Source organism: Callorhinchus milii, unplaced genomic scaffold, assembly GCF_018977255.1.
Source record: "Callorhinchus milii isolate IMCB2004 unplaced genomic scaffold, IMCB_Cmil_1.0 Scaffold4, whole genome shotgun sequence".
Taxonomy (NCBI): Eukaryota; Metazoa; Chordata; class Chondrichthyes; order Chimaeriformes; family Callorhinchidae; genus Callorhinchus; species Callorhinchus milii.
The window spans coordinates 41,998,064-42,013,276 of record NW_024704745.1 but is presented as its reverse complement, the minus strand read 5'-3'; the positions used below and the strand labels follow the sequence as shown (position 1 = coordinate 42,013,276).

General features: G+C 39.5%; 1 protein-coding gene across 1 annotated transcript in view; it reads right to left on the bottom strand.

Moving 5' to 3' along the window:
- LOC103186406 (dystrophin-like) overlaps positions 1–15,213 on the bottom strand; it is a 775,626-nt gene that overhangs the window by 434,349 nt on the left and 326,064 nt on the right. The window contains 4 exon segments of the mRNA XM_042334068.1: positions 2,317–2,427; positions 3,851–4,021; positions 8,182–8,310; positions 11,779–11,958. Of these exon segments, the coding sequence (XP_042190002.1) occupies positions 2,317–2,427; positions 3,851–4,021; positions 8,182–8,310; positions 11,779–11,958 (591 nt within the window).

Sequence of the window (15,213 nt, the reverse complement as noted above, 5' to 3'; positions counted from 1 at the left end):
TTAGGACAGTCAATAACTATTTTAAAACATTGGCAACATTGGCCTTTCAATTTGTAGATGCTTCAGTCTGTGGGAACCTAAAAAATGTAAACCCACATGAATTATGAGCCAAAACTTAAACGTAAATTCCCCAAAACAAACAGCCATGAAACAATGTTTGTTTCTTGCGTTTTGGTGGAAATAATTTTTTTCCTGCAATTCAGTCCAGTTTGTCAACAAGCCTGTTAAGGTGGAAATTAAAAATCCCATGCCAGGACTCGAAAAGAGAAGGGAGTTTCTCCCAAAGCCCTGGGCTTTGAGACATCTCCATGATGTCATAAGGTACTCTATCAGATGCAAGGATTACTATTATTCTTAAGGAAAAATAAGGAATGTATTCAATCAGAGGGGGTTGTTAGGGTTTGGAATTTATTAAAAATTAATGGTGGCAACTGGATCGATAGAATTATTCAAAAGGAAACCAAACACTTTGGCATTGGAAAAATTAAGACTTTCAAGACATTTGCAGCAGTGGCTCTTTTTTCTTTAAAACCTGACGTTGAATGGTTTCAATAATGACCAGGACAGTTTCTTTTTTTATATATATATATGGTGGAACGCTGCCCAAGATAGTTTCTCTTTTTGAACAGTGTCATGGAATTTTTAAAGTCCATCTGAACAGGCAGATGAGTCCTCAGTTTGGTATCTTATGACAATGCAGCACTTCCTTAGAACTGCAACAGGATGGCAAACCAGACTATGTCTTCAAAGACCCAACGCAGGGCTTGAACTCACAACCAACTGAGCTAGGCTGGCACCTAATAATGGTCAATCAAAACAACTGCACTAACATTATTCCATTTTCTAAACGCCAGCACTATCCCTCAGAAAGCACATCAATGGCAGTAAAACTGGTAAAATGGTGTCTTCTTGCCTTGGGTGAGACAGCAAAAGGAGAGGGGTGAAGAGAGGACCCAAAGGTGAAAGTTGAGTCAATGATTGATAAACTAGTCAGTCCATAGGTTTCCTTCGTCAATCCCTGATCAGATGCTTGTTGACATTGTAAACGTTTTAGCTTCACCAAAAGAAACAACCAACAATGAAGAAGAATGAGAAAAGCGAAAAGAATAGACTTCTTTGTTAAGTCGTGAAGCCTGTTAGGCATTTAAGAAGTGGTAGAAAACTCACAATCAATCAGTTCCAGGCTTCCTTATTTTAAAGTTCACATTTGATAATTAAATGAGTCAAATTTATCCAAACTATCCAAAGATTAACTACTTGCATCAAATTTCATCTCCATCACAATGGAACAAGAACTTGTGTAACGTTTTATTCTAGACTTCCATGGCAGTTGATCACATCCTGTTTATCAACTGTCAAATTAAAAAATATATATTGAAAAAATTAAATAATATTTACCAACCTTAGCTCTACGAGTTAAGAGTTGGAACGTGAAATCATAAATCACACAACAATGTTGGCATATTTACTGAGAGCACTTCCCTTTTGATCTTATTACTGGAGATCACTTTTTCTGAAGAATCAATTTAAATGGAACTGTTAGAAGTTGACGTAGTGTAGAGAAATTTCTTGGAAATAGGCACTTTCCCATTAATATATGACCACATTTTCAGATTTTTCAGATTTGTTCTAATCTGCAGAGTTAATGGGATCTCTTCAACAAGGAAATCAAGTCACACAAACGTGGAAATACAACAACAATTTGCATAGCACCCTTCACGAAGGGAGTACTCTGTTCATTCCAATCTATTTCTGGAGAGAAATAACTACAGTAGGGATCAAAATCCTAATCCTTTCATATTTGAGCAGCCAGGTTTTCCTGTGTTCGGATATTTCAAAGAGGTTTAAAGGACACCAGCACAAATCCTGAAAAAAAAACTTCCATTTTTAAACCATGCTTTATTCACCACCTAATAATTCAATGATCTTCTTTGATATTGAAAAGAACCATCTGACTGGAGCTAGGATTTGGCTCTGGGGTGCTTGATTTATGTATTCAAGCAGCACAACAGCTGAGATCAGCATGTTAAGCAGATGTGTCAGGAGGCACAGTGCAGCTCACACCTTTCCAACAATAGACACAGATGCTCTTCTTTCTTTCTGAAGTAATGCTAACAGAATCCAGCAGTATGGAAACTGCCTGTTATGGATCTGGTAAGTAGCTCCATTTCACAACCATGTCAGTCCTGCAATGAATTTACTCAGCACATGTTAAACTAACTGCCCACTTTATCACCTGCCTTTGTGACCCTGTACCAACTACTACCACACCCCTGAACCATCTTCAACCAACTATTTGCCAGCCATTCCCCTTACCTGCTGTTGCACTTTTTTCTGCACTGCCAAAAAACTCTTCTGGGGTTTCAGTTCACTGGACTCCATTACAATAATTCCTGGTGAAGCAGATAAATGTTCCAGAACCAATTGCTGAAAGGCAAACACATTGAAATAAAGAACAATTAAAAACCCAAATCAGGAAGAATTAAAATTTCAGGAATCTACATGTAATTCACATTACAAATGTGACATTTCAAAATGTCATTGTTTTGTTTTCAATTCAACCTTAGTTATTTAAAGAGAATTTACACTTTATCTAAATCTTTGCACTGAACCGAGAGGCATTTTTACTGCAATTTCTATAATATAATCCTTGCATTTGATATCGTGCTTTTTACATCTTCTAGATGTCTCAAAGCACTTCACAGAAGATGCTGTAAAGTGAATTAACTGTATATTTGTGGGCAAAACACGGCAGCCAATTGCGCACAGCAGTGTCCCACGAACAGTCGTGGATAGAAAATGACCAATTTATTATTCTTTTGTTTTGGAGGGATTATTATTAGGCATGTGGAGTAAGGAAACTTGCCCAAGGTTTCGCCCTGCCTGGAATTGAACTCAGGTGTCTCGCTTGCAAGGCGAGTGCTCTACCACTGAGCTACAGGACGCCACGATTTCTCTCAGACTTCAATTTGGAAAAGTCTCACAGAATAACAGGGGTGAATCTGGACATAATAACAGGAAAAGCACAGCCATGAGGTATGACATTACAATGCAGCTTTGAAAGAAGTGCATCATTTATCAAAGTTTGGACGTAAAGATCATGAAGAATTAATGGACTAAATCATAAATTAAATTCTTATTTAACACTATTACTCTATGTTCTTCTCCCCATTTCATTTCACATACATCTTACACATTGCTCCCAATTATTTGCCAGCACAGTTCAGTAACTAGTCTGAAGAAGAGCAATTTAAGGGAGAGGGTCGCTACTATGCATCTTCTTTGTGAGGGCCCTACAGGATATACCTGACCTCTCTCAATTATTCATGATCTTTACGTCCAAACTTTGATAAGAGATGCCCAAACAAAAGAACCTGCATCTTAAAACTCAGATATAGGAGTGCAGTTATTCTGGGGTTATGAACAATGGGATATTTGTTAATCAAAGCAATTGGGTACCTGTGGGATTGCACAAGAACCATTCAGTGCACAGGTATCAAGCATCCATATACTGTGAAATCGGCTATCACATCTTGTTACAATGTGTGGAGGATTTTACGAATCCCAACAAACCACTACAACAGAAAGTTGCCTGAAGAGGGGAATGTTAAAGGGTACAGGAAGTGAGAAAAGGGGGATTGATCTAGGTGTCTGGTTTGTAGAAAAACACCAGTGCAAATTGATGGGCCAAATGGCCTGTTTCTGTGCTGTAACATTCAATGATTCTACAAGTGGAGGAGCCTATTTTTCGAGAGGGCTGTAAGTAAAATCTTCAATAGATGAGCTCTTCAAACTCAAATGTAAAATTTAGATTCCAAAAGACAAGCCCCAGTTTCCTTAAAATGAATACCTTGCCAGTCTTTATTCTGTGCGAGATGTCATCAAACCTCTGATTAAGCTCTGACAGCTTGGGTTCCACGACCTCCCTACAGTGATCTCCACGGTTTGTCATCAGCTCCACAGCCTGGTCACGCACCGCATCCACCTTCAATCTCATATCATTGAGTTCAGCCTTCAGACGCTACAGTCAATGAGCAAGACACATAGAGCTTGAAATTAGAGATAAACTCACAGAACAGTTAAAAAAACACTTTCAGGGCACAGAAAGGAGGAAGCAATGCAATGCATAAGAGAGGGTAAGAAGTGTGAAAAACAAGAGCAAGTGAGTATTTAGAATTTATATTTAGAAAGTTGCCCTATTTTGGCAAATGTGATATTATTTGATTGATTCATCACTTGTACATCACTTGACTATTCACAATACAGTATTCACAATGGCAAACTGACATGTGTTTATATAATGTAATGAAGCAATCTAGATGTGAGGTAAAACAAAAACAGACGTCACTGGAAACACTCAGCAAGTTAGGCAGCATCTATGGAGAAAGGAAAGTGAGTCAATGTTTCAGGTCCACGACCCTTCGTCAGAACAGGGGCATGTTGGGAGGGAGTGGCTTTTAATGACCAACAGAGTGGAGGAAGGCAGGGCAATGAAGACAAAGGAGAAAATGGGGTAAAGGACAGGGGATGATGGGTTAAAGAGATGTTAATGATGCAAAACCAAGGGCGGGATTGCAACAAAATAGGAGAAAAGGGTGATAATAATGCAAAACAAAGGGGCGGTGGTGGGGGGGGGGGGGGGTGGAATTGCAACAAAACAGGCAGACCTGAAAGAGAAAAGGTGTGTCTAGGACCCAGATGATGTGGTAATGGTCACAGAAAGCAGGGTGGGAGAAGGTGAGCTGTCACGGTCAAAATCAATATTGAGGCCGAAAGACTGTAAGGTCTCTAGCAGCTAGATGAGGTGTTGTTCCTCGAGCTTGGACTGTGGTTCACTGGAACAGCATAGAAGACCATAGATCACTATGTTTACGTCCAAGGTCAGAGTGCGTGTGGGAGGGAGAGCTGAAGTAGCAGAAACCGGAAGATCAGAGTTGTGATTGCAGACAGAATGGAGGTATTCGTCAAATCGGTCACCCAATCTGCATTTGGTCTCCCCAATGTAGAGGAGACCACATTGTGAGCAGCAAATGTAATAAACTACATTGGTGGTAGTACATGTAAATCGCTGTCTCACTTGAAAACTGTGTTTGGGGCCCTGGACAGTGGTATGGGAGGAGGTAAAAGGGCAGGTATTGCATTTCCTGGGCAGTCATGAGAAGGTGCCGGGGGGACGAGATCAACTGTTAGTGGTGATGGAGGAATGAACCAGGGAGTCATGGAGGGAACTGTCTCTTTGGAATGCTGAGAGGAGAGGGGAAGATATGTTTAGTGGTTGGATCACGCTGGAGGTGCCGGAAATGACGGAGAATTATTTGATGGATGTTGAGGCTGGTGCGGTGGAAGGTGAGGACTAGAGGGACCCTATCACGCTACCGGGAAGAGGGGGAAGGGGTGGGGGCAGAGGTACGGGAAATAGGGCAGACGCGCTCAAGGGCCCTGCCACAGTGGATGAGAATCCTCAGTCAAGGAAAAAGGAAAACATTTCAGCTGCTCTGGTGTGAAAGGTGGCATCATCAGAGCAGACACGGCAGAGGAACTGGGAAAGGGGAATTGAATCTTTACAGGAGGTGGGGTGGGAGGAGGTGTAGTCCGGGTAACTGTGGGAGTTGGTGGGCTTGTGAAAGATATCTGTAGATAAACTATGCTCCGAGATGGAAATCGTGAAGTCGGGGAAGGGAAGAGTCGGAGATGGACCATGCAAATGTTATGGAGGGGTGGAAGGTGGAAGCGAAATTGGTGAATTTTTCCATCTCATTGCGAGCGCAGGAAGCAGCCCCAACACAGTCGTCAATGTATCTGAGGAACAGGTCAGGAAGCAGACCTGAGTAGGCCCAGAACAAAGAGTGTTCCAAGTGACCAACAAACATGCAGGCTTAGCTGGGACCTATGCGGGAAACAACAGCGACACCTTTTACTTGGAGGAAGTTGAAGTTGTTCAATGTCAGAACAAGTTCAACAAGGCAGAGGAGACCGGTCATGGATGTAGGTTGGTAGGGCCTGGACAACAGGAGGAAAAATGCAGTCCAGATATGAGGAGATCAGCTTGGTGGGGCCGGAATAGGCTAAAAGCATAGGTCTCCAGAGACAGTCCTATTTGTGGACCTAGGGGAGGAGGTAGAAGTGGGCTGTGCATGGTTGGGGGTCTATGAGGTTGGAGGCTGTGGGAGGAAGATCCCCAGAGTTTTAAGGTGAGCAGGGTAAAAGGAAGAACGAAAGTCACATCGAAGAGAAGAGCAAAACTTCTTCAAGGTAGGCATTCCTAGAAAAGAAGTGGCAGTGAATTAAATATAAACAAAATGCAAAATACTTCAGATGCTGGAAATCTGAAACAAAAACAGAAGTCGCTGGGAACACTCAGCAGGTCAGGCAGCATCTATGGAGAAAGGAAAGTGAGTAAAAATTTGAGTTAAGTCAATCCATTAGTTACTGCAATGAAATCAGTGAAATTAATTTGCTTTGCAGCAGTCTCTCTCACCATATTGGTAGTTTTGCTGTCATTGTACTCCCTCAATTCCCCTCATTTTCTCAGCTCAGTGTGTCTTTATTCCAGACTTTTTCATATTCTATTTTACACAAATGACTCCATTATAGAGTTCATAGATTCATAGAATGTTACGGCACAGAAGGAGGCCATTCAGCCCATCGAGTCTGTGCCGGCTCTTTGACAGAGCAAGTCACTTTCACTAACCCCCATCACCAGCTTTCTCCCCATAACCCTCAAACCCGCCTTCCCCAGATACCTATCCAGTTCTCTCTTAAAAGCTGTTATCGAATCAGACTTCACTACGCTTTCAGGCAGATCATTCCAAATTCAAACAACTCGCTGAGTGAAAAAAATTCTTCTAACCTCCCCTCTGCTTCTTTTGGTAGATATCTTTAAGACTGTGACCACGGGTCACAGACACACCTACCAGCGGAAACAGCTTTTCCTTATCTAGCCTGTCGAAACCTTTCATGATCTTGAAGACCTCTATCAGGTCCCCGCGTAACCTTCTCTGCTCTAATGGGAAAAGTCCTAACTTCTCCAGCCTGTCCTCATAGCTAAGGTTCCCCATTCCTGGTATCATTCTCGTGAATCTCCTCTGCACCCTTTCCAGTGCCTTAATGTCCTTCCTGAAGTAAGGTGCCCAGAACTGGACGCAGTACTCCAGCTGAGGCCTAACCAGTGTTTTGTATAGATTAACCATAACCTCCCTACTCTTATACTCTATGCCCCTACTAATAAAGCTCAGTACACCAAATGCCTTTTTTTACTGCCTTATCTACCTGCCCCACTACCTTTAATGATTCGCTCACTTGAACACCCAGATCTCTCTGTACGTTCACCCCCCTTAAGCTTGAGCTACCAAGTCTATATTGCCTCCTATCATTTTTACTACCTAAGTATCACCTCACACTTATCCACATTGAAATCTATCTGCCACATGTCAGCCCATTCCACCATTCTGTGTATGTCTGCTTGCAGTTGGTTACAGTCCTCCTCACTATTTAATACCCTACCAAACTTTGTATCATCTGCAAACTTGGAAATAGTGCTTTCTACGCCCAAGTCCAGATCATTAATACATATTTATTTATTTATATAATAATAATAATCCTTGCATTTGATATAGCGCTTTTCACGTCGGGAGGACGTCCCAAAGCGCTTCACAGAACACACTGTAAAGTGAATTGACTGTATATTTTTATATAATATATAAATATATATTATATATGATGAAATATAAATTGAATTACTTTTATTTTTCATTGCAGGAAAACATTAATTAGAACGTTTCTTTACAAGAACAATTAGACATTTTGGGGGCTACAACAGACTTTCAAAAAATTCAGAGAACATCATGGATCCTAACAAGTTACAATATACAGGGGAGATGAGTGTAATGGGCAAATGATACACAGTTGGAAATACAGGATTAAATCATCAATGGAAATACATAGGTAGAACTAAGTATTCAATTGTTTTACTTCTGAAGTTCAGGAATACAGTGAGTTTTGCATAAAATACGTTTCAAAATGCAACTGGTTATAGGTGAGATTTTAGCAGAATGAAGTCTCCGCTACATTTCAAAAAATGCTTCTGAAGACAATTGAGGTCATTTAATAAAATGTTCTCACTGCTCAATATTCCAGTAACATATCATATTTATTTTTAATTTAGACCTTAATCTCCATTACCTTCAAAACTTCCTCTTTCTGTGGCACTTTCTGTTTTTCAGATTCATCCAATAAAATCTCAGCACGATACATCCATGCAGTAATCTGAGCCACATTCTGATCAAAATTTTCCATCTGTTTCTGATATTCCTGTGTCAAAAGAGCATTGGACAATAAAAATAAACATTTATTCAATGGCCACCTTTTAAAAAAAACATAATTGTAATTATTTTTGCTCTTGGGACCAATATGATGGGCCTACCCATCAACCATCTATCGAATGACAGAAACCTACCCAGGTTTCTGTCATTCAATAGATGGTTCACTTGGAATGGGTTGAAAGTGATGAGTCGTGTTCTCATCCTACTTATAGCGGAGTTCTCTGCTTCTCAAACCAGCTCAGTGGAATTGGCAGCACTCTCATCTCAAGCATAAAATTGTCAGTTCAAGCCTTATGTTGAAACATGAGCTCTTAAGAGTTCAGGCTAACAGTCCAGTTCAGTTCTAGGACAACAGTACTGTATTTGTCAGCGACGTTGTCTTTTCGATGCTCCAAGTCAGTGTTGAGAAAAAATAGAAATGAGTTTCTCGTAAAATTCTGGTCAACGATTCTCCAGAATAATTGAACAGAATGCTGACATAGTAAGATGCTACAAATCTACCAGAAAATGTTGTTTTAACAACTTCTTAACAAAGCTACATTATAAACATGATTTTATTTTGAAATTATTCTGTTTCGAAGAGGAACAATATAAAAGTGCATGAGGAAAGAATAGGGAATTGGAATTGAAGTATTGGCTCCAGCTGAGCGAACTCCATCATCCAACATATGATGGGTCAAACTGCTTCCATAACTTGTCTATAACATAATTTTGTTGTTCCAAGACAAGCCTGAGACCTGATCCTTACATTTAGCATGTAGGGATTCACCAGCTATAACCTGCATTCTGCCATTTGATGGAATACAACACTTTTGCTTTCGTGGGCTGGCCCATCATCTTACAATTGATGTCTTAAATGAGTCCTCCATTAACATTCCACACACTGTGCTGTCAAAACATTATCCTAGGACTGCTCAGAAACTGTTACAACATTCAAGATCAATTAGTGCAAAGCATTTGGAGTTGAAGAGACTCGAGACAAATTATTAAAAATCTCATCATTCTTAATCTTAAGTGAGTAAAATAATTAGTTGGGTTACATATTTTACAAAGCTTGACTATTAATGAGATAGAATGATAATTCCTCCAAAGGGATTGTATCATGAGATTATTACACTGAATATCAATGGCTCTATTACATAGTGCGGTTGAATTCAGTGGGCTGCCACATTGCAGAATGCAGTGGATAGAACACCATATTCAGCTCAACTTTACTTTTTTTGATAGTTTTGATGCATTTACGAGGAAGCTGGATATACATGAGGGAGAAGCATGATGTGGAGGTAGATGTGTAGTATAAACACCAGCACTTGTTGGGCCAAATGGCATATTTCCGTGATTTACATTCTATGTAAATGTATGACTTAAAGAAGTGAGGAGTCTTTCTGCTGGTTAACTTGGTTTATATTTCTCTCTTTATCCAAACATACTCCCTAATTCAAGGTAATTGTTTGCTCATTACATTGTTGTTGATGGAACAGTGCTGAAGCAGATTAGCTACCGCATATGACTGTTTAATGATAGTCGCTTCCTATCTGATCAATTGCATTTCATAAAACACTTCAAACTGTTTATATTTGAGTATTTGTTCCAAATTCCCTCACCCATTTTGGAACAATTGATTCATTCTTCATCTATTATTTTTTCTTCAATATCTCCTAATCAAATAATGTGTACGGCATCAATGGGAACTGGATTGTTTTGAAGATTTGTTTAAAAGTAACATTTGCTGAGGCACCAGTTTCTTTCCAAGCATGCTCACTTCTGAAGGACTGACTAAAAGGAGAGCTTGGCATGTTCTGTGGTGAATTACTGTAACAAGGCATAATAATACGGAAATCAGTCATGTCAATAGTACAGATGATTAACCTCCGGCTAAAACTGATATTTACCATCAGAGATGTTAAATCCAGCACCATGGCTAACACTGAGCTAGATCCCCTTTGGAAAAAACAGGGGAATCAAACAATTGACCTGAAGGATATCCAGCCAGGCTGTAAGTGAACTATGAAAGATGGAACTGAATAAATAATTCTGAGTGCTGGTTCCAAGCTTGACACTTTCTCTAACATCAAATATAAATTAAAATCATTTTCATATATGTCATGAACATGTTGACCATGTATTTGAAATCGTACACTGTAATAAAGAGCACACTGCGACTGATCGGCATATATTTTAGCTTCCTGTCAGTGTGCAATATATCAATTAAGTATTTCTCTACATGTACATGCAGCTGAGCATCTCCTCATCAGATGTTGTTTTCTGTGACTTCTGACCAATCAGGCAGAATAATCAGTCTCTTCTTCATGATTCTGACAGAAAGCAGTACCAGAGAGATATTTACAATACAATATTACATTTGTAAAGCGTCTTTAATGTCTGGAGGACATCCCAAGCCTCTGGACAGTCAGAGATTTGGACCTGAGCAGGGCAGTTGGGATCAGGGAGTGTGGGAGGGTAGGAGGGTGGCCGAAGGCACGGTCGAATAGGAGGATCTTGAAATGAGCCTTGAAGTAGGCAAGAGAGGGGGCTCGAAGTCTACGCATGATTTTCTGGTAATGTCACCTGACCATATTGGACAGATTATATATTTATTGTGCGGTTTGGGCCAACAGGTTAAGCAACATAAACAACTCCATATTTAACTCAAACTCAGAACAGTATTTTCAGCTATGTTACTACACCCGTGTTGTTTTTCCATTCCTTCTACCACTTACATATAACCTATCATAGTTATAATAGCAATAGCTATTCCATAGAAATATTTTCTATTGTGGATTTATAACCAGTGCCCAGTGAGACTACCAAACCCTTTTCACTCAGGATGCTTAGGCACATTTTCATCACTTAGCCTGCACTCAGTTCTGAAGTTAAAGGGTAAAGCTGGCAGTATTTCATAATGTGTTCCTCATGATGATTGACACAAGTGAATTGTTGTAAATTTTCCCACAATATTTCAGAGGGAGAGAGAACAGTTTTCTAAAGCTCATCATTACTATGTCCACACAGAGTCCTATTTTATTGAGTATTGCATTGATTTGGAAAGGGTGAAAATCTTTCACTTGTCCGCATTCTTCTTGATCTCTCCAGGACATGCAACAACACTGGCAACAACAACAAATTACATTTATAGAGTGCCCTTCACATCAGGAGGACGTCCCAAGGTGCTGGGACATGCTACTTTATCTCTATTAGTGATACTCTAGTGTGAACAGGAACATATGTAAGGAGTAACTCATCCTTTGAATTCCGTTCCCTTTGTGCAGAGGCACCCAGTCTCCCTTCAGAACTTCCCCATAACTTGAGGTTTGAATTAGGAACTAAACAAAGTAAGAAGTTACATGTTCTCAACAGTATGTGCATGCAATGCAATGGAAGTATGACATTCCACACTTACTAATTTGACAGCATGTAATAAGATACTCAAACTAGCACTGTTAATAATTGTGCTTACCAGTAGAAGATTGAGCCACTCTTCAGCCCGTGATGTGACTGCGATCCAATTACAGTTCAAAAGACTGAGTTTATCATCCACAGCACTGTTACTCTTCTTCATCAAGATCCTCAGAGAGTCTCCTGTCTCGGTAATACTGTTTAATAGCAGCCGCCGCTTCTCTATATCTTTCTGGATAGCCTTTAATAAAGAACATCACATGTTACCTTTGAATGCAGAAAAAGTCTCTTATGTTGAATTATGTTGTAAGGATGATTAGAATTATTATCATAGACTTGCTTTATTTTGACCAACTTGGCTCAGTTGGTAGCATTCTCTTCCTTGGGTCAGAAGTTGTGAAATCAAGCATTACGTTGAGTTCTGACATGGACCCGAAACATTGACTCACTTTCCTTTCTCCATAGATGCTACCTGACTTGGTGAGTTTTCCCAGCTCTCTGTTTTTGTTACATTGGAACTCTGAGCTGGGAGTTTGACATTCCAGTACAGTTCTAGGAGAGCAATGCATTATAATAATAATAATCCTTGCATTTGATATAGCGCTTTTCACGTCGGGAGGACGTCTCAAAGCACTTCACAGAATATACTGTAAAGTGAATTGACTGTATATTTGTGGGCGAACGCGGCAGCCAATTGCGCACAGCAATGTCCCACAAACAGTCGTAGATTGAAAATGGCCAATTTATTATTGTTTTTGGTTTTGGAGGGATTATTATTGGGCATGTGGAGTAAGGAAACTTGCCCAAGGTTTCGCCCTGCCTGGAATTGAACTCAGGTCTCTCGCTTGCAAAGCGAGTGCTCTAACCACTGAGCTACAGGACTCCACACCTAGTGGAGGTGTGGCCCTTTGGATAAGATATGAAACAAAGATCCTGGTTGTCTGTAAGGTGAATGCTAAAGAAACCACAACACTATTTGTGAGGAGAATGCCATTTCTCCCAGTGTTCTATCAATCCTCCAAATAAATTGGAGGAAAGAGGGCCAATAACTCAGTTGTGTGATGTTTTGGCATAACTCGTGACCTCAGATGTGCACTCTAAAAGCTGAAGTATCGTTCGGAACTAAGTAAAGATGTAAAGAAGTTCACATCCGTTTAACGTTTTCCTTCAAATAACGGCTTCAATTTCTTACATTTAGCCTAACTAATCTTTTCAGTTGCTCATGAACCACTCCCCATTTTACATGATTTTTCTGTTATCTTAACAAAGTGCATTGGGATAGATCCCACCCAATGTCTGACAAATTATTGTATAACTGTTCGCTGTGTTGACAAATAAATAATGCATCAGTTACAGTGTAAAGACAATATAAATAATACTAAAAAAAACTTTTATTTATATTGCTCCTTATCATGTCTTCTGGATGTCTCAATGTGCTTCACACAATATACTTTAAAGTGAACTGACTGTATATTTTGTGGACGAAACGCGCAGCCAATCATGGCAGCCAATCAAGCCACAGCAGTGTCCCACAAACCGTCGTGGATTGAGTGACCAAATTATTATTTTTTTCTTTTAATTATTTTTTTGAAGGGATTATTACGTAACTGCTAGGTGAATAGAGGAGTGTGGAGTAAGAAAACTTGCCTAATGTTTCGCCCTGCCCAGGAATCGAACCCGGGTCCTCTTGCTTGTGACGCGAGTGCTCTAGCCAATGTGATACAGAACTCCATATAGACACAGAAAACCTCAACTGAAATCACTAAACCCTTAAAAAATCAATTGCAAGTTTTTGAGAAAGCTTAAAAATGTTATTTTCTCCATTGCCCCCACTAATAATAAAAATTCTTGCAATTGATATTATCATGTTGTTGAGACATTTCAAAGTGCCTCGCAGGATATACTGTAAAGTAAATTGACTGTATTTTGGGGGCAAAATGCAGCAGCCATTACTGCATTGCTGTAAATAGAAATTTACTGTACAAGAAGGCCATTTGACATTTTTCTAACCTGTTGTATGATATTATCTTATAATTGGTAAATGACTCAAGAACTTTTTACTATTTCGATCAAATATCTGATTTTACAACACTTCAACTCTATATTTGCATATTACCTTAAATGGCAGCAATGCACATACTATTGAAAGGTGCGCAATAATCCTACAGTAATTTTAAAACTTGGGTGAGACGTTAAATGGGGTTACAATTTCAAAGCTGAATATCTTGTAACATAATCAACACAAAAAGTGAAGTGGAGCTTACAGACTTCAATTGGTATCAGAGAACACTGACAAAACGTAGCAGAGATCTATACAGAATGAATGGCAAAGCACAATTAAAGTATACAAATAACAGTAAGCAAAGATGCAACTCATTCTTGACAAACACTTAAAAGGACCCGGGAAGACAACATTTGCTTATCAGATCATTGGCTTAATCACTGCACTGTCGACATATTCAATAGGTCGAGTGATGGATCTGCATATTCAAGTTGAGCAGTTAAATAAATCCACGTACTGCACTTCACAGATTGAGGGGAAACCATTTAAAAGCAGCATGATTTTATCAGTCAACATCATTTATTAGGGAAAAAATCCTGTAAAAGAGCACAAATACTGTATCCCTTGATATTTACCATTAACATCAATAAAAACTCAATATCGAGCTGCATTCCATCACTACATCCCCTCTGAATTGAAAGTTTGTGACAGGAAAGTTTATTCACCTTGTGTATTATCTATCGTAATACTGCTTGCGGTATTTCTGATGTTTAATCTTTAATGTCCAACCAGTAGGAAGATGCCTCAGTTCTAACAGATAACTCATTGCAGCATGAAAAAAAACCCAGACAAAGCACAATAAATAACTGAAGAAAAAAAACTTAAGTAGCACATGATGTTTATTCCAGTCTGTGTAAATTATGGTTATTTATTACTTATCTCACCTCATCATTTCCTAAAGACACTGACTCTTGTTAGAAGTTGCTTCTACCAATGGCAGCCAAAGGGCCATTCTTCATACGAGACCAGACAGTAAACATCAGTAAACTTCTTAGCTATGAATGTTATTATTATTATATTATTATCATAGCTGTGGTTGATCACCCACACTTCGTACTAGATAGTGATCAAGAATAACTGAACGGATTGACTTCAAGATCCACTTTTTGCCTCGACTGTTCAAATGCCCTCTTCACCTGTCTCCCCAGTTCCACTATCACAAAATTCAGTCAATCCAAAACTCTAACACCCACATAATCACCCTCACTAAACTCCGTATTCCCATCACACGAGTTCACATAACTGATGAATTTATTTGGACGGTTGCTGATCAAGATACTGGAAGAAACCATATATTCATTTTCAATAGTTTTAAAGAATCTTTAATATCCACCTGAACATACAGATAGTGGGTCACGGCACGGACGTAAAAAGGACATTTGAGGGTCAAACAAGACGTCAAGGTTCCAGACTGGCTAAGTGAGGTGTGGTTCA